This window comes from Xiphias gladius, chromosome 17 (genome assembly GCF_016859285.1).
Source record: "Xiphias gladius isolate SHS-SW01 ecotype Sanya breed wild chromosome 17, ASM1685928v1, whole genome shotgun sequence".
In the NCBI taxonomy this organism is placed as follows: domain Eukaryota; kingdom Metazoa; phylum Chordata; class Actinopteri; order Istiophoriformes; family Xiphiidae; genus Xiphias; species Xiphias gladius.
The window spans coordinates 16198357-16216984 of NC_053416.1; the positions used below are offsets into that span (position 1 = coordinate 16198357).

General features: G+C 39.7%; 3 protein-coding genes across 3 annotated transcripts in view; 2 read left to right on the forward strand and 1 right to left on the reverse strand.

Annotated features, from left to right (window-relative positions):
• Positions 1–347: 347 nt before the first annotated feature.
• On the forward strand, positions 348–6261 carry tmem45b (transmembrane protein 45B). The gene is made up of 6 exons (XM_040150978.1): positions 348–457; positions 1785–1982; positions 2072–2284; positions 2400–2584; positions 2911–3053; positions 6077–6261. The coding sequence occupies exons 2-6, from the start codon at positions 1793–1795 to the stop codon at positions 6186–6188; spliced, it is 843 nt and encodes a 280-aa protein (XP_040006912.1). The 5' UTR covers positions 348–457; positions 1785–1792; the 3' UTR covers positions 6189–6261.
• A 212-nt stretch (positions 6262–6473) lies between these two features.
• Positions 6474–16138, reverse strand: nfrkb (nuclear factor related to kappaB binding protein). Its single transcript, XM_040151225.1, has 26 exons — positions 16078–16138; positions 15550–15687; positions 15235–15436; positions 15002–15129; positions 14756–14927; positions 14391–14495; positions 14228–14301; positions 14072–14153; positions 13749–13944; positions 13511–13622; positions 13296–13422; positions 13118–13195; positions 12960–13036; positions 12809–12855; positions 12430–12490; positions 12168–12342; positions 11945–12051; positions 11607–11730; positions 11193–11272; positions 10801–10997; positions 10403–10673; positions 10119–10298; positions 9215–9943; positions 7904–8010; positions 7360–7495; positions 6474–7188 (listed from the first exon to the last, which is right to left on the reverse strand). The coding sequence occupies exons 2-26, from the start codon at positions 15673–15675 to the stop codon at positions 7048–7050; spliced, it is 3834 nt and encodes a 1277-aa protein (XP_040007159.1). The 5' UTR covers positions 15676–15687; positions 16078–16138; the 3' UTR covers positions 6474–7047.
• A 746-nt stretch (positions 16139–16884) lies between these two features.
• The window catches only part of LOC120802314 (ryanodine receptor 1-like), a 50261-nt gene continuing 48517 nt past the window's right edge, over positions 16885–18628 (forward strand). The window contains exon 1 of the mRNA XM_040149990.1: positions 16885–16932. Within this exon, the coding sequence (XP_040005924.1) occupies positions 16885–16932 (48 nt within the window). The remainder of the gene's footprint in view (positions 16933–18628) is intronic.

Genomic DNA, 18628 nt, shown 5'->3' on the forward strand with positions numbered 1-18628 from the left:
TTTTCAGTAAATTGCTTTTAAAACTTTGTGTTCCAAAACATCAATCTGGTTACATGTTGGAATTAAAGTTTTAGAATGATTTTTTGTCAAATCAAAAAGTAAAAGAAATTATTAATTTGTTGTTCACACGGCATGAGAAAAATACTCTACACTTACACTACACTCACGCTGAAGAAAGTCTTTTTTTTTTTTTTAATTAATACCTGAATAAACAACTTGATCTGTAGCCAGGTATTGTTTTTCTGCCTGAATGTCACAGCTTTTTCCCAAGAGGATGTCCCCTTGGTCTCAGCAACCAATGCAAATGATGGGTGGGGCTATGTTATGATGAACATACAGGTTTAGAAGTGCAGGCAACAGGTGTGTACAGTTTACACAGACCAGTGCGCTCTCACTCTGACAGCTGCCAGCATTCACACATTTCTGCGGACCTCCTGAGCATTGGGATTAAAATAAGGTATGTACTCTACATTTTGTTAACCACACCATCGGTCGTAACTGTGAGAATAAAGGCTGGTATTCACATTTAGTTTCTGTAGAGGGGACTGTTGTGCAACAGCTTACCTAAGCTAACTAACCAAGATGCAGAAATGACAAGTCTTTTTTTTACAATCTATTTGGTACAAACTACATCTACCAAACTACATGCCTGTGCCTCCTGATAATTGATGTACAAAGTGTGGAGGGAAGAATCAAATGAGTTGTCACATCAAGTCAAACAGGGCTAGTCAAGAAAAACTTGTCTGACTAAACATGTGGATCCTGACCACAACCCTTACTCTCACCAACTGATACTGAGGACAAAAACAGGAAGTTAAAAGTCCTCCATCTATTACTGTTACTATATTACCAGAGAAAGTTACACTACATGAACATGAAAAAAAGCCCCAATTGGCCATCTTAAGAGAGACCATGCTACAAGAATATGTGTCTAATTTTTAAATCATATAAATACCTCCGTGGCACCTTTATGCTGAAAGCACGACTCAGCTTTTCATATTTTTACCAGTAAGGCTTTAGTGACTGCAACCAGTATTTCTAAAACTGAGATACAAACTGCTTTAGTGCTTTTTTTAAAAACCTTGGTGGCCAACATGTTCATTTAGGAAACAGTCCTGTCTGATTTGAATTTCATGTTTGCAAGACAAATGAGCAGCTGACGCCTGGATCACAGGGCATACTGTATGAACATTCCCTGATCAGATAAAATCCAGGATATAGTAACAAGTAATCGATGTTTCTTCTTTTCCACTGTATGATAGATCTTTGCTGCCATTTCATCTGAGGATTATGTGACATTAATATGACTTGAACCTTAATAGTATTAGTATTGGATTATAAGACTGATGGTTTGGCTCAAAATGAACTCACTGTCATCTTACAAGTGATGCTTTCATCTGAGAATATTACTAGCTATTTTGTTTATGCTTTTCAATAACATTTGCAAACGTACACTATACTGATGAACTGGTTATGTGACTATATAATTTGCCCAGTACTTTGCAATAGCCTTTATATGCAAGCAATCTATAGACATCCAGTGATTGTGGGTATCTCATTGTCAGTGGCTCTTTTCATTCCCTTTTCCTTTCCTTTAGTTGACACTTGATTGCTTGTAATCATTACATGGCTCAGACACGATAAAATAAAGCTATCAGCCTGCACTTTGACCTCAAAGTTGAGTCCTTTAACATGCAACGGAATAAGAGCATTAGGCTAAAAATATTAAACACTGCGTTTCTCTCAAATGTATGTTATTGATTACTAAGGTATATTTCTTTTAGGCCTAACGATGGCCAACTTTGGAGGACATGCCATTCCTGGCACTTTTTTCCTGTTCTATGGCTTTTGGCTAACAGTGAAACACATTCTCCAACACTACTGGAGGACAAGTCAGCCCAAAGGAAGACAGACTATGCCACCTTTCTTTAAAAGAATGGATTACATTGAGGGAGGATTCAAAATCTTTGCTTCATTTGTGGGTCAGTTTTTCTCTCAATCAATTGGCACACTTACACTCTCTAAACCTATTCTTGACTCATCCCATTTGTCTGGTGTTGTCCTGTCACAGGTATTATGGTTGAACAGTTTGTGGTGGATGGGCCACATGCCCACCTCTATGACAGAGAGAACAACTCTTGGGTCAAGCTGATGAACTGGCAGCACGGCACAATGTATTTGTTCTTTGGGATCTCTGGAATAGCATTGGTTGCCAGTACTACTTCCAAACTGGTGCCACCTGGTGTTGACCGCCTTGCTCTCTCCTTGGCTCTTTTTGTTGAAGGTAAGCTGTACGGAAGCTGGGGTTTAGTTGAACATTATTCCTCACACCACGAATATGTCCCTCTATACATGTGTATATGAGCTATGTGTGTGTTTGGCTCTCCCGTATCATCCAGGGTTTCTGTTCTATTACCATGTGCACATGCGACCCCATCTGGATGCTCACATCCACTCCCTGCTGCTAGTGGCTGTTTTTGGTGGATCAGCCAGCACTATGTTGGAGGTGTTCTTAAGAGACAACATTATTTTGGAACTACTCAGGGCATGCCTGTTCATCTTGCAGGGCTCATGGTTCTACCAGGTGATTATCAAAATGAGACGCGGAGACTGCTCAAATGTGTTGAATGTGATTTGTCAGCGTGCCCATAAACATTTCTTGAGTGTTCAGAACCATTTGGTAACACACACTACCAATGTACACTCAAAGCCAAAAGAAGGAGAGTTTGAGCCATTTAAATACTGTTAACCAAAAGTGTTTTTTCAGTTCCAAATTACTTTAATCTTGGCCTATTTGTGGATAATGCCTTGAGATTTGTCATCCATCAACATCTGACCTCAGACCTTTCTTCTTCTCAAACACAATGTCTGTTTTCTGAACACCTAAAAATTTAGCTTTTTAAATTTCAGATTGGATTTGTACTATACCCTTTAAGTGGACCAAAGTGGGACTTGGAACTGCATGACAACATCATGTTCGTCACAATGTGCTTCTGCTGGCATTTAGCTGTCGCCCTGCTTTTAGTCGCCTGCACTTCCTCTGTGGTTTGGTTGTAAGTATCCCATCTCAAGTAGTTGAAGTAAAATTCAGTTATAGTCGTATGATACTGTATCTGTTATGTGCTTCTTCACTTTCATGATACCTACATGATAGAGCAGTAAACTGATTGAATTGAACCTGTTTTTATAATTTGCTCAAAAAAAACCCCCTATAATTTACAGTAATTTACTGTGCAGAGGAAATGATGGGTGATCACAGCATATTCTGGGAGAGATTGTTTCATGTCACAAGTTCACTTGAGTTATCAGAATAACACGATGGCTGGGATTCATTCTAAGGTGAGGTTTCAAGGGCAACTTAATAATAGCCTGTTAAACCACAACTAGAATACAGAAATAATATGAGCTTGTCTGTCTTGTGAAAAACGCGGAGACTGTCAGCCAAAAAAAAAAGAGGGAATGGGCTCTACTCCTTTTCTTAATAGTAAGTCTCTTGAAGTCCTTCCAGCCAGGAGCAAAACTTCACTGAATTCACATATAGGGCGAGGGCTTGTCCACAGTGGACTGTTGCTAATTATTTATTAAAAAATAGAAAATTTGTGAGTGCTCACTCTATATTTGATATATCAGATCAGATATCAGCCTTCTTCCTGGTGCAAGGAAACCTATTTGGTAGTTTTATCTATATGTTAAAATTTAAAAAGTGAAAACCATAAATAAATATAGTATAGTTAGTGTATAGTTCCCAAACATGTGGGAAGCTCTGGGTTAGGCCGAAAGTGTGTTCCTGCATTCTTCTACTGTACAGTATGTCACCATATTTAAGAATAAGAAATCTGATCAAATAACGATTTCTTCAGTCAAGTGTTAGAAACTTTTAGATATAACACTTTATCACATTCTTTGAACAGAAAACACCAAACCTTTTGAGTTTTATTCTGAGCCCTGAATGTGCATTTTAAGGTACCTGGTTATGTTTTTATAGTGAATGGTTTTGTTTACAATCAGCATTTCTCACCAAAATGCAGTGTCTCCTTAAAGCTTACTAAACCTGTTGAATGAATATTTAAAATCTTTACTCTATAACATGACTATCATACACCTATCAGCGATCAGCCACAACATTAAAACCAGTTACTTTTGTGGCTTAATGTAGGCTTAATATTCAGTATATATGTGTGTGTGTGTGTGTGTGTGTGTGTGTGTGTGTGTGTGTGCGCGCGTGTGTCTGTGTGTATATACAATATATAAAAATATATATGGTCAGGTACGCAAGTATTTTTACAGTGACACAATTTTCGGGATTTTGCCTCTGTACACCACCCCAGTGGATTTGAAACGAAGCCATCAAGATGTGATAGAAGAGTAGACTTTCACCTTTAACTCCAAAAAATAAATATATCAATAAATATAATCATACATTATATTTATAATGTATAAGTATATTTATAAGGATTATTTTTAATACTGGGATGAAAATCCTTTTCAGTCAATAACTGCCTTAAATCTGGAACCCAGGGACATCACCAAATGCTGTATTTTCTCGCTCGAGATGCTTTGCCAGATCTTTACTGCAGTCGCCTCCAGTTGCTTCTTGTTTCTGGGTCTTTCTGCCCTCAGTTGTGTCTTCAGTAAGTGAAAGGCATGCTCCGTTGGGTTTGGGTCAGGTGACTGACTTGGCCATTGAAGAATATTCCATTTCATTGCCTTGAGAATCTGTCGGGTTGCTTTCGCAGTATGTTTTAGGTCATTATGCGTCTGAACAGTGAAGCATCGTCCTATCAGTTTTGCAGCATTTGGCTGAATCTGAGCAGATAGTATAATCCTGTACACTTCAGAATTCATCCTGCTACTTCGATCAGCAGTCACATCATCAATAAACACCAGTGACCCAGTTCTATCGGCAGCCATACATGCCCGTGCTATAACACTGCCTCCTCCATGTTTGAAAAAGTGATGTGGTATACTTTGGATCATGAGCCAATCCTTTTTCTTATCCACACTCTTCTCTTCCCATCATTCTAGTACAAGTTAATCTTAGTTTCACATGTCCAAAGATACTTTTTCCAGAACTGGGCAGGCTTTTTTGTGTTTTCTGACAAATTCTAATCCGGCCTATCTAATCTTGAGTATTAACAGTGGTTTACACCTTGTGGTGAACCCTCTGCATTTACATTCATGAAGGTGTCTTGATTGTAGACCTTGACAATGATAAACCTATCTCCCGGATAGTGTTCTTGACCTGTCTAGATGTTGTGAAGGGTTTTTCTTCACCAAGGAAAGCATTCTGTGATCATCCACTTTAGTTGTCTTCCATGGTCTTCCAGGCATTGTGGTGTTGCTGAGCTTGCCAGTGCATTCCTCCTTTTTAAGAATGTTCCAAATTGTTGATTTGGCCACTCGTGAAGTTTCTGCTATCTGTCTGATAGATTAGTTTTGTTTTTTTAGACTAATGGTGGCCTCCTTCATTTGTATTTACACCTCTTTGGGCTGCATATTGAGAGTTCCCATGAAGGCTACCAGATGCAAAGTCAATAATTGGAATCAACTCCAGACCTTTTATGTGCCTCATTTATTATGAAATAATGAGGCAACAGGCCACACTTGGACATGAAGCTGTTAATGCGATATTACTATTACTAGCTATTACCCCCACCTCCCCAATTAAAGTTGAAAGTCTACACTTCAATCACATCTTGATGGCTTTGTTTTTTTTAATATATATAATATATATATTTATATTTTTTATATGTTTTCTATATATATTTTTATACATAAAGATGGTACATATATCTGCATTTACATGCTTGTGCATCCTCATGCACACACTGGTAGAACATGAGATGCACACATACGATTAAAAGCACCAGTACTGGTCGTAACTTATGACTTGGTTTGGTTCTTTTGAGCACTTTTTCGATATTTGGCTCTCAATGCAAGATAGCTTGTAGGACCACTTTTTGGAATCAACATATCAAAGATTTGTTAACTTTGAGTAGACTGGAGCAGAAAGTCATTTGTGTAATCTTTATGTCTTTAAGGTGTTTCCTAAAACCTCTCTCTCTTGTTCCAATAGCACAGTGAAGCGATTCTCAGGAAGGGGCCGGGACATAGAAATTGGAATGCGAAATACATCCTCCAAAACAAACTGCCAGAAAGCTTTGCTTGAAGAGTCAGATGAGGAGTGAATGCTTTTGTTATGGTTCTTCAATTTTTATTTCATTTGCAATGGGGCTGGTCTGTGTGTAAGACCAAGTCTGCTGTTGCTGTTTGCACAATGTACTTTAGATTTTTTTTATGTAAAAAAATAAAATTAAAAAAAAAAAAAAACAAGAACAAAAAATCTGTTTAAATTTTATCTGTTGTTATAATGGTCTGTTAAACTATTTTAAAAACAAAAAGTTACATAAATTGTAACCTGAAATGTATGGTTCAAGTGTATGGCCTGCTATCAATTAAAATACAACACATGGTTAGAGAACAAATAATGTATTAACACAAAAAACAAGTCATAACATCCAAATAAATCAGACACAAGTCCAACTCACTTCACATTTGCTAACATTGTATAATCATAAATTTAACAAAATGAAAAACACAACATCTTACTGACATTCATACAGAAATTTGAAGGAGTAGTTTGATATTAGTTGACAAGTTGTGACTTTTGAGGTTATATTTAGGCGGAATATCAACAGCGCAACTGATCTTTTCAAAGTTTGTCAACCACTGAAAGAAAACATAAGTAATTTCTATGGAAAGACTGCAACCTGCATGAATATGTTTGCAGTTGTCAACAGCCTAGTGAGCTCTATTATATTATATTTTGGCTGTAATAAGGTGGAGAGTAAAATTCATTAGATGAAATTTAGTTCAGCAATCATGACAACTTTCAACAATGTTATAAAATATAAAACTTCACTTGCAAGAGTTGAAACCAGTCAAATGGTCCTGAAAAAGCTTGACAATCAAAGCACTCAATAACCAAATACAGGCATGTGTATTGTGCACTGGACCTACGATTCATTGCTGGCTGGTGAGACAGGATCACTGTTGAGGTGCAGGTGGGGGATCGGGTGCACATTTGGGTGAAGGTGCTGTTGTGACTACAACTGTGGAAACAGATTTCGGAGAGCCTGTTGCCATGTGCTGCTGGAGCTGCTGTGCCTGAACTGTCTGGATGCGAACCTATAGGAAGAAAGACAGATAGTTATTATAACATAGAGTATGTATGATAACACAATGATGTACTAGATGAAAACTTGTTTTGATTGAACAGGTGTTATAAAATAGATTATTCCCTTTTCTTGACAATACTTTCTAATTTGCGACATAAAAGAAAGTAAAATGTAAGCTAGCCTGTGTGGCCTGTCCTTGCTGCTGAAGCTGCTGGAACTGTTGCGCTGTGACAAAGCTGACTGGTTTGTTCCCTGCGATCAGCTTTGTGCCAGCAGGCATTGTGGTCAGGATGATGTTCCTGCCCAGGCTGCTGATACTGCTCAGAAAAGAGATGAAAAGGGACAAAAACATGTCAGTCTACCAGCCCAGCTTACAAGCTGTAGAGAAGAACCATGTAAAGAAAAACAGACATCGATGAATAAATATATTTAAGAGGCTCTAAAATTGATACTTCTGCCGCTGCAGTGTAAACAAAATATACAAACAATAGAAATAAATAGTGACAAGGTAGTTGCCATCATCTTACAAGGGCGGTCCAACAGAAGTTAAGCCTCTAAGCACTGAATAGAGTGGAAATCTTTAAATAATACAATTTTTATGTTCAGTTTAATTTAATCTTCACAAAAAAAATCTCAATTCATTATGTCTGCAGACGGTCTTAACAAGAAAAATATTCTTAATTTTAAAAAAATCAATTAATAACAGTGTGGACTATGAGACTTACTTTGCGTTAAGACTTCCTTTCACAATTGGTGTGGTCACTACACTCTTGCTCTTCAGTGGTTGGTTGAGTACAGAGAGGGGCACAGTGATCCGTGCAGGTAACTTCCCCTACAGTGTTGTAAAGAAAAGGATTGTTCCTGAGTCATGTGACTTTCAGAAGGGGCAGTTAAATACTGAGGCACAGCTGAGGCGAGTTTCTTAAATCAGCAGTGTGGATCAATACAAACATCAGAAAAGTCATTTAAGTAACAAAGCAAAGTCGAAATCCCCATTATTGAGAAAGTGCTTATACATATTAATCAGTACTTCAAATGACTTAATCTGCATAATTTACAGTCCAGTTAATTTGCTATGTGGAAGTAGACTTCTTAGAGAGTGGAGAAACAGGAAAATTCGTCAAAGAAATCCAATTCTCTCTGGAGGAAACTATGCAATGCAATAAATCCACAACTCAAAGAGGCATTTAGGAGGAAGTATCCATTTGTTTTCAATCAAAGTTCCCATGCAAACCAGATAGCTCGTGTTCAGAAACCTAAATTCAGATTGAGTCTATCGCCAGCTTGCAGTTCACACCTGGCATCCAACTTCAACTCAAATGAGCACGAATAAACAAATTTCATTTACCCCTTTTCTTTGGAAAACTGTGACTGCTGCAGGAAAAAAAAAAAACTAATTTGTGCTCAGCTTTGTTTATCTGGTATATCACCTCATATCAAATCGAAAACATAACTGGATTGTTTTGCACAGGCAAATGTGAGCCGCTCAGGAGAGATTTCCATTATATACAGTGTGGACAGATGACTATGGTGTGTGGTTACATGCATTCCCTTACTGTGGGTGCCAGTGCTTTTGAATTTCTATTACTTGATATCCCATGACCTGGGTGAAGGACCTAGACAAACATTTGGTTGATCATGCTGAACAATATATAACACTTAGAACCCTACCTAATCAATATCACTTATATGATATGATGTAAAAATGTATAATGGAAAAAAAAAAAAACAGTTTAATTTGTACAGTGTTACTGAAAAAGATCTGTTAAACATAATGTTCCCACAGGAACTAACAAAGTGAGACAATGAATGGTCCAACAGTGGCCCTCAGAGGCCATGCTTTTTCTTACATGTACATTCTGAAAATGGTTTGACCCAACTGACTAAAGTTGACATTCTTAAAAGCTACACACTCTGGCTAAAAATATTAAGTGTGGATTTCTGGTGTACAATAGCTGTAACCGTATTGAACTACATTCTTCGTCTGATAGAATATAGATAGATAGAAATAGATAGAAAGTGAAGAATTCTCTTACTGTTTGTGTAGTAACCACTGTAGCAGGGACCTGCCTTACAGTGGCTGTAGCTGTTCCTAGTGTCAGAGGTGAGCCCGAGGCTCCGGGAGCAACTGTGATCCCCTTAGCACCAGCTACGACACCGGCAGCCATGGTCACTACATTAGCACATGTAGACGCTGTGAGTGGTTTACTGCCAGTGGTCGTTGTCATTGTGATGGTCTGACCCTGTTTCTGTGGAATAACACCAAGGCCTGGCATTATCCGAATGGTGGCGCCACTCTTGTCAGGGGAGGTCACAGTGGAGAAGGTCCTAGATTTTTGGTCAGCCGTGACAGCCAATGTGGGCATCAGACGTATGGCTGTGTCTCCAGCAGCCTTCAACAAGGTGGAGGCGACGGGGCCTGCTTTAGTGGTCTGTACTTCTCCTGTGCAGGATGTAGCACTGGAGGCAGAGGAAGGTGCAGGGTGGGGCGACGTCACATGGAGAGTGGCTGATATGCTTTTGCTGCCTGAGGTGGCAGTGCCCAGAAAGTCAGGGGTGAGTTTGACAGTTGCGACTGGAGATTTGGCAAGAGTTGCCATCATGTCTGGGGTTATCCGCAGCACTGTCTGGCCTTTAGCATCTGTGGTGATGGAGGATGGTGGAAGACGTAGGACATCTTTACCCTGAATGCGCAGGTTTGTAGCTGTTATTGGAATTCCTGCTCCTCCTGGAGTCTTCATTCCCAGTTGTCCTGTGATGGACACCTTGAAAGGAAAAAAAAAAACATGTAACATACCAACAGATAAGATTCGTAATCATCAACATGGCAAATACTTTCAGCCTAGTTGAGACATTCTTGTAGTTCAAGATGGTGCAGAAAGGCCTTACTGGAAGTTAACCTAACCGATCAAATATCCCATTTAAAACAAAAAGCTTTACCTGCTTGATGTTCGGGCTGGCAACTCCTTGCAGCATAGCAGGGGAAGCAGGGTTGTTAGCCGGGCTACCAGGTGATGCAGTTTGAGGTTTGGCCACAGTTACAGCAGACACAGACAGGGTGGTCGGCACTTGGACTGGACTACTAGCAGACTGACTCCTCAGAGGCACAGAAACCACTGCCTATTGATATACACAATAAACACAGACAGAATTAATTATACATTTGCAACATGCAAAACAAACACATATTTATCTTACGTTTAACTATTAGTTGTTGTGGGTACCTGTGAAATGCCCTTGGCTGCCACTGACACCGGCATCCTGATCTGGTGAGGGGTCTGATGTACCAGTGTAGCCTGCTGATTTCCTGCTGAAGAGCCCAGACCCGACTGAGCAGAAACAACCCGCACCTGAGGGAGGGAGCCTGCCGCCAGGTGACTCACTATCCGAGCCGCGTGTTGGGATGTTACTGGCTGTGAAGTTGGTGGACCAGCCTGACTGGTGGGTAAGATGGTTCCCAGCTGGGGCAACGCGGGAGGGGACACTAGAAGAACACTGGGAGAGCAAGGGCAGAAGGATATGACAAGAGAAGAGTCCATTTCAAATTGCACGGATGAAACATGGATGTACTTTATGTACTGTACAATATAAATAAGAACAAAAAATCTTGTGTCACACTGACCCTGGGCCGGTTTTCATTGTATCCGGCACTCCAGTTTTTGTTGGCGTGGACGCTGTGCAGGGTAAGGGTGACTTAGGGGTTCCAGGTGTGTTTGGGGTGGGTGTTGTAGGGGTTGGCGACATGGGACCGGAGCCTATATCCTGTCCTGCTTCCAGACATCCAGGGGTTTTACTGCCTCCGTCTTTACTTCCAGACTTCTAAAAAATAAACAAGGTCTGAAGTTAGAAATCAACAACTAAAATTTGCATTACTCAGACACGATTTAAAACTCCAGGTGGAAAAATGATGACTTCCACTTCAGCAGCACAACATCAACAGCGTTTTCTAAACAGTAAAACAGCAATTGCAGCTACGTGTTTTTTTCTGCAGTAAAATGGAGGCATTTGACTCACAGGCTTAGATGCCGGTTTAGGTTTCTGCTGTAAAGCTTTTCTTGCTTTCGCAGCAGCAGCTTGTGCCTGGTGGATCCTCTCTGGATGGGAGAAAGAAAAAACATAAGAATTAACATTTTTCAATCCAGCTTTATCATCAAGATCAGAAAATTGTGAACTTCTACCCATTGTTGTTTTAAAAACTACAAACTAACAAAATGTATGCATCTGGCAGAGCTACAGGGGTTTTATGAAATAAAATACATCTGCTATTCAGACAATAACAGACAATGAAACTAGATAGACAGCTCCTTACTATCTGCCTCCATTCAAAAACCACATGACTAGAGATCTAAAATGTGTCAGTACTTGACAATAATTTTTGATAGCTTCATAAACCATAGCAATTTCTTAATCAAACACATTGTTGCTTACCAAACTCTTCTTGACTGCGATGGCGGTGCAGGTAAATCCACAGTTTGCGGCCAATGTCATACTTTACACATGGATCTTTCTCATAGTGGAGTCTATCCAGAGCCCCACTGACAACTGTGTTCACCTAAGTGGAAAACAAAGCTCCTTATTCACAGGAAATGTCACCATAAGGCACCAGCTTGAAGGCAACATCTGCCTCTGCAAAGTGGGAAAGTATGGTACACACAGGGTACACACAAAACTAAATATTGTTTAATGTTGACACCTTAGTCAAATAACAAGCTACGCTGCCCAAGTAAGCTAAATGAATGAAATGAAACATGCAAAGTCAATCACACCTGAGCACTAGTGACATCTGGAGCAAGAAACTGTGAGTCTTTCAACAGTTCACAGATCTCTGCCCTTGTTCCCTCTCCATTGGGTAACCTGGCTGCTGCATCCCGCACTATGGAAGAAAGAGGGTAGAAGTCAGAATTGTGTGATTGGTTTCTGTTGCACACTCTTATAGCACCAGTTCCCCACAGCTTGAAAACGGAGTAAGAGTGAAACAGAAGGTCTAACCCAGGGAGAGAATGGTGACATATGGTGGTCGGTCTGAGCGGAGCAGTGTGTGCTCCCTGGCTTTGTTGAGAGACATCTCCTTATCAAACACTCCTTTAACGGGTCCCACCACAGATTCAAAGCCGTGCATCCTAAAGGTGAAGGCTTTATGTGGCTGGTTGTATCGCTGCTGCTCCTAAAAAACAAACAAAAAGTATGTAGAGAATTCATGCCTGAAAGAAGCAAAATGTTAGAGAGCAATATTCCAGCAGCACAAACAAACCTGGACTTGAAACACCTGTCTTTCATCTCCAGTGCTGGGCCGCACCACATAATCAGTCGAACTGCTTGGTTAGAGACATTACACTGTTAACTTCAACATCCTTGATATTGAAACTCAAACTACTTCATTATGTTCATGTAAAGCTTCAAATAAATATGAACTTTATTTACTATTAAACTAATGATATTTTGATTGAGGAATCAAGAAATTAAGTATTTGCTGTTGAAAAAACTAAGTTAAAAAGAAAAATGGCATGCCTAGACCCACCAGCTACCCACAAAGTAATAATCAATTCATTTTCTGTCTATCAACTAATTAGTTAATTGATTTTTCATCATTATGTCATGTTGACCATTTTTGGTGAATGAATGAATCTTACACTCTTGGTGTGGGAGAAGTCATCTCTAACATGTCTTCATTTTCTGTCTATGGAAGACAAAAAATCATTATAAACATAAATATGGTAGCATAGCACAAACTGTAAAGTCAGTGCTGCAACAGTATTTGTCAGATAATAATAACTGTACTACCTTGACAATTAAATCTTTGGAGTCCAGCCACAACTGACAAAGCGCACTGAGATCCTTCTCTGTATCCTGGGTGGGACCTGAAATAGGTCATGGACATTAATCTCAATGAACAGCATCCCCCTGAACACCAAGCCCTGCATCAATCTAGAAGTTCTTACCAATCCACCGCCACTGCTGAGATTCATCAGCAAATTCCACAAACGGAGAAAAGCCACTGGGGAGTGCCATCATGCCATCTGATTTACAAACGTAAGAGTGTGGAAGAAAAATACATGAGTAACACAGGGTGGAAAATAGAGTCTGACTATTTACATGTAAATTACTACTGCTACTTACCTTTAGTCTCTCCTGCAAGAAACTGCAGGGCTTGAAGAACCAATTCAGACCAACAGGAGGCAGATGAAAACCACACGTTGAGGGAACTTGCTGGAGAGGACTGCCACATTTGAACTTTCTCCTCCAGCTGAGAAATCAACACGTAGGCGTTATAATGTCTAGTCAGAACTGTGATCAATTCTATATGTATGTGAGATTCTGTAATGAGGGCATACCATTGAAGTACTGGCAAGGTTCTCTGCCCTTAAGATGTTCTCCAACAAGCTGAAGAAACTGACAGCTATTTCCTCAACTGTAACCGGACTGCTCTGACACTCCTCCACAATTCTGCAATAATGATGGCTCTTTACATTAGTTTTGTATAACTGGGGGTTCTGATTGTATATATATATATATAATTATAGGTGTGTGAGCGTGTAAATATTCTTGACACCAGCGTGGCACTAGACTCACTCTTCCTTGATATTGGGCAGTGGAGTAGACGGTGTGTCCGGCAGGGAGTTGATGATGTTTGCTGGTGGAGCTGAAGGGGTGTCTGCAGGTGCAAGAGTTTCAAAGGGATCCTCAGATTCCACTTTTATTGTCCTCATTTTCTTCTTCCTTCTGTCATCTCTCATCTTCTTCTTAGGCAGAGACAGATCAAAGAGTGCTGGAATTTAAATAGGAAAGAAATGTATAAAATGTGTATCATGAAGTTAAAAAAAAAAAAACAAGACGTCAGCTTAAGATATATATCTATCTATTTTTTATTTTTTTATTTTTTTTTTTTTACTCACACATAGTCCCCTTACGACCAATATTTGCTCTTGAAAGTATGTCTCCAAGGTGGATGTCAGAGGTCATCAGGTCTGGATGGTCCTGAGTAAATCAATCATTAGTGAGGTACAGTACAAGTTAAGACGAAACTATATCAGTGTTTTTTTTCCACTTACTGGCTGACGCTTCCTCTTCTCCCGATGATTTTGCAGCATGGCTTTCAAGTTCCGCTCACCTAGTTCTATTTTTTCTGTTTAAAAATAAAATGTCTTTTAGCATTATATTCACAGTGCTCACACATAAGAGTAACATAATCTGGATATTGCAGAAATCGCTGACCAGTGGTCTTCATGTCTTGGGTGGAGAGGCTGGGAAGAACCCTGAGCGAGACAGTGGGTGTCGGAGAGGAAGGTGACTGTGGTGCTGGAGTCCATAATGATATGTCTAAAAGCATATGCAGGAAGACGTGCAAAAGAATTGGTATGGTCAGTTTGATAAAGTTGCCTTTTCTGCACTTGAATTTCACTCGTAATGTGTCTTATTTATCACTGAATCCTTCTTCATTTAAGATTTTTTATTTTTCATATTTTACTATTGGTTGTAACTATTGCCTAAATCAGCTTGGGAACTCTAATGTCAGAGAAGTGCTTTGGAAATAAATTGTATTATTATTGGCAGTGATACTAATGAAAAAACAGACTGACCGTCATCATCAGATGAAGCATTGCTGTCTCCGCACTCAGTTTTGACCTCTTTTAATATGCGGCTCAATCTTTTTCTCACCCTTGGCTCCCGCATTTCAGCATGAGTCTTGGTCGGTAACTTTCTTTTTGGTGGAAAGTCCAGACCGTTATGAACAGCAAACTCCAGCAGCTCCTACAACAAGAAAACATATTAAGACTAACTGCAAGAGGCCATGTGCCTTGTACTTCAAACTCTTACAAAAATACCTTTCTGGAGACAAGGATCTGCTTCAACAGTCTGTGGTAATACTGCTGAAGGGAGTACAACTGTCGCTTTCTCTGGGACTTGGCACACAATTGTCTATACTTGACCACCTCAGGATTGAAGTAACCATCTGGGTTGAGACAATGAGGGTCAGGATCAAAAAGTGTTTCAAAAATTCACCCAGCATGCTATATTTGTGTGTTGGTGGGTAAGTAAGTGGGTAAATAGGAAGCACCTCTGAACAGTTTCTGCGCTAGATGAAGGGGATTTCCAAAGTTAAAATTTCTGTTGTTGAATAGGTCACTGATGGTGTTGTCCTGCTCTGCAACATTGTTGTCAGGAAACTGTGGCAAAAACTGACGAAGGTGCTGCCTCTGGGAATCTGACAGTACTTCACTCCAGGTGCTTTCACTCATCACAGAGAAGAAAATTTCAGGCTGTTGAAAATAAAAGCAAACAGCAAAAGTGAATGCATCATCCCCATTGTGTCTTAACCTGAAAACAACTCACGAAAGACCAGCATTTCATCACTGAGCGCCGGACAACTCACGTCCTCAAGTAGGTCCTCTGGAAGGTTAACTCTGCAGTTCCCCAGCATGCATTCCTCTGTGATCTGTCCATCGTTTTCTTCTTTTGGATCAAGAGGGTCTGTAAGCATGTGTGTGAGGGCATCCATTCTTCTCCAAGTCTGTCCACAAAGAAGAACACAAGGGTACGAAGTCACACAAAAACCTCTTTTTAACAGGCGGACTGACGCCAGCTGATGCGTTTGCTTCCGGTCACTCAACTTGCAAACATTGTTGGGTATATAGTTTTGAAATAGTCGGGTTGTTCAGACTATTACAAATTACATTAGCAAGCATTCAACAATGTCAAAACATTAGCCAATCTGTACAGTCACGTAGCGCTGCTTAGCGAGCTAAGCTACCAGCTAAGTTAGCAAAAGAGCCAGTTACAACATTTGAATTCCTCTTTCAACTTTCAACGCAAACATACTATTTCTGTACGGCATACTGGCAAATATACGTTTAACGACTAATTTGATAGTGCTGGATAAAAACTGCTAAATAGCTCTTACTTGACACTGCTTTATGTTTGGGAAATGAAGAGGGAACTGTTATGCTGACGTACCGTTTTCTTCTTCTACTGAAATTGGATGACGACCATCGCGCGCCTGTCCCGTTTTGCTGCCCTCCACAGGAAATCAATGTGTGTGTATCGGTAGTAATTCGGTTCGTAAAAGTGTGAAATTTTACACGCAGCCTCATAACGTAGTCACACTTTTTGGCTGGAGAAAAGACATAATTCTTACTTACCACGTTCAGTCTCTCCTCAACGGACCCCCACTATATTCGACAGTTTGATTATTACCCCCAGGCACCCAAAAACCTAGCAGTACTCTACAGCTGAAGTAATTAGCCCATTAATAGATTAGTTGCTTTACAGAAAAGTAACTGACAACAATTCAATGTTAACAATTTCAATAATTAATGAGTCATTTACTTCTTTAAAAAAAAAAAAAAAAAACTCAATTTGTAACTGTTATTGGTGTAGTTCTCACCTAACTAAATTAAGTCATTATTGTAACAAAATAGTGCTTGACAATGGTCCAGATAGCACAACTTAGGAACATTTGAATAACTGGTTCAGCTTTGTCAGCTTGCTCCACCTCTTTATCATGCTGTAATGAACAGGAATGAACAGTCAATCCCTCTGCCTCCTAACACAGCCAGAGAGGGGCACAGGACCAGAAGTGCCCTTCAGGAACCCCTCACAAACATCGTCTTTCCTTATGTGGTGGGCGTACAGGCACCAGGAGTCACAGAACCGTGAGACAAACGTTTTCCCATTTCTCTCAAGGTTTTGCTTTTAATGCCTTGGAAGGATGGCAGAAGGTGCAGATGGAGAGGAAGAGATTCAGTTCCTGCGTACGGTAAGTGATGCTGACTGTCTCTTCCCAAATAGTTTACAACTGTTTGTGAACTTATTCAGTCGACAATGTACGGTAATACGACTTTTCTAAGTTGTCACTTCATGACAGATAATAGACAAACATTTTCTGTGCTGGGTAACTTTCTTTACTTGGAGCACAGACTGACAAGGACAGGTGGCTGGTTTTTTTGGCATTGTTATCTATTTATATCCCAACGGGTACTTGATATGTTACTGTTTTGTCTTAGAGAATAAAACTCCTAGTGCCAGGTGACATTTAACATGTAGACGGGGAACAGATTACGAAAAGCAAATAGCCACAGTTATTAAGCATTTTCATCCACTACATTTTGACAATGACCCCACAGCTGTAACTTTGATAACGAGTAAGACAGTAAATATTCTTTGAATCAGTAATCGCATGTTGCATTTTCCGCAGCTTGTAGTGAAGTCACCAGTGCTTGAAGCAGAGCATTGCATCTGTGGCTGAGGCAGGGATCAAGATTACATTGGCTTCACAGAAAAAAAAAAAAGCAAAGTTGTGGGTGTAGTGTGAAATCCTGGACTCAGTTGTACTTCTCCTAGTGGTTTTATGGGGATGTAGGTAGGTTGTAGGTTGAAAATCTACAACAGATTAATGCTGATATGCTAAATTTTCTGCAACAAAATTCTAAGAGACTGTAAAGTCCTCCAGTGTCCTGTTATTGCACAATCACCATGTTTGTCACTTGATGTGATTCCAGATTAAATACTTGGCAGTGTTGTTTTTTGCTGTTGGAGAGAATGAAAATAGGAAAAACTGCTTTTATTTGTATTTGTGTCAAGAAACTATTTGACCTAGACTTGTCATTTATCTCAAGGACTACTCACCCATTTCCAAGTACCTTTTTTAAGGAAAAAATACATTACATATGACAGATTGCAGTGCTCCAAACCTAAATTGCCTGATTGGTAATTACTGCACAAATATCGTGGCATATGTACTCATTTTGTCGCTCCTTGGAAATAAAAGGCTGTTACAGATGGAGGTCAACCCTTGCAGCGTACTCATTCTCTGCTGTTTTACGAGACAGTGTTGCGTATCACTGTTTGTGAGCCATAACTGATCACTTATTGTGCATTATGTCACTGACCATCCTCGGGGTGTCAGTTTGTTCTCACGTTTTTTTCTGCTGCAGCCCCAACTTCTGTTTTAGGTAACATGTATTTTTAATATAAATATTTTTCTAATGGAGGTTTCATTTTGGAGTTCCAGTTTTTAAGTTTTGAAATTTGACATCATCGATCATACAGTAGATGTTATAAAATATTTAGTTTAAAATCAGTTTATATTTGCTGCATTACTCACCGCTGAGCTATCAGATTTCCTCTTTAGAGCTCTGTGCCAAAGCCGGCAGAAGGGCATTGTGGCCTTTCAAGCAGTCTACTGTGTGTAACACTCCATTTAGATAGCGCTGATACTCGACTATTGTAAATATTCCAGTTAGTGTCACCGTGGCAACTCTAGCCCTGATGTTAGCCAAAACCTGAAACCGAATATCTATAGACTGCAAATTGAGTATCACTTGAAACTCGGTTCCTTACACTTACAGTCACTTGAATATAAGTTGCAAATCCTAAAGTGTGTCTGCAGCCCGTTTTTTTTTTTTTCCTTACAGACGCATTAACGTAATATTTTGATGAGCATGAATTGGTCA

Bases quoted from the DNA above. Each gene is read 5' to 3' on its own strand.
- nfrkb (XM_040151225.1), bottom strand. From the start codon at position 15,675: ATGGATGCCCTCACACACATGCTTACAGACCCTCTTGATCCAAAAGAA. The intron at 13,196-13,295 runs GTAAGTAGCAGT...TTTGTAAATCAG, and splicing joins TCTTGCAGGAGAGACTAAAG to ATGGCATGATGGCACTCCCC. The intron at 13,037-13,117 runs GTAAGAACTTCT...GACCTATTTCAG, and splicing joins TCAGCAGTGGCGGTGGATTG to GTCCCACCCAGGATACAGAG.
- tmem45b (XM_040150978.1), top strand. From the start codon at position 1,793: ATGGCCAACTTTGGAGGACATGCCATTCCTGGCACTTTTTTCCTGTTC. The intron at 1,983-2,071 runs GTCAGTTTTTCT...GTCCTGTCACAG, and splicing joins AATCTTTGCTTCATTTGTGG to GTATTATGGTTGAACAGTTT. The intron at 2,585-2,910 runs GTGATTATCAAA...TTTAAATTTCAG, and splicing joins AGGGCTCATGGTTCTACCAG to ATTGGATTTGTACTATACCC.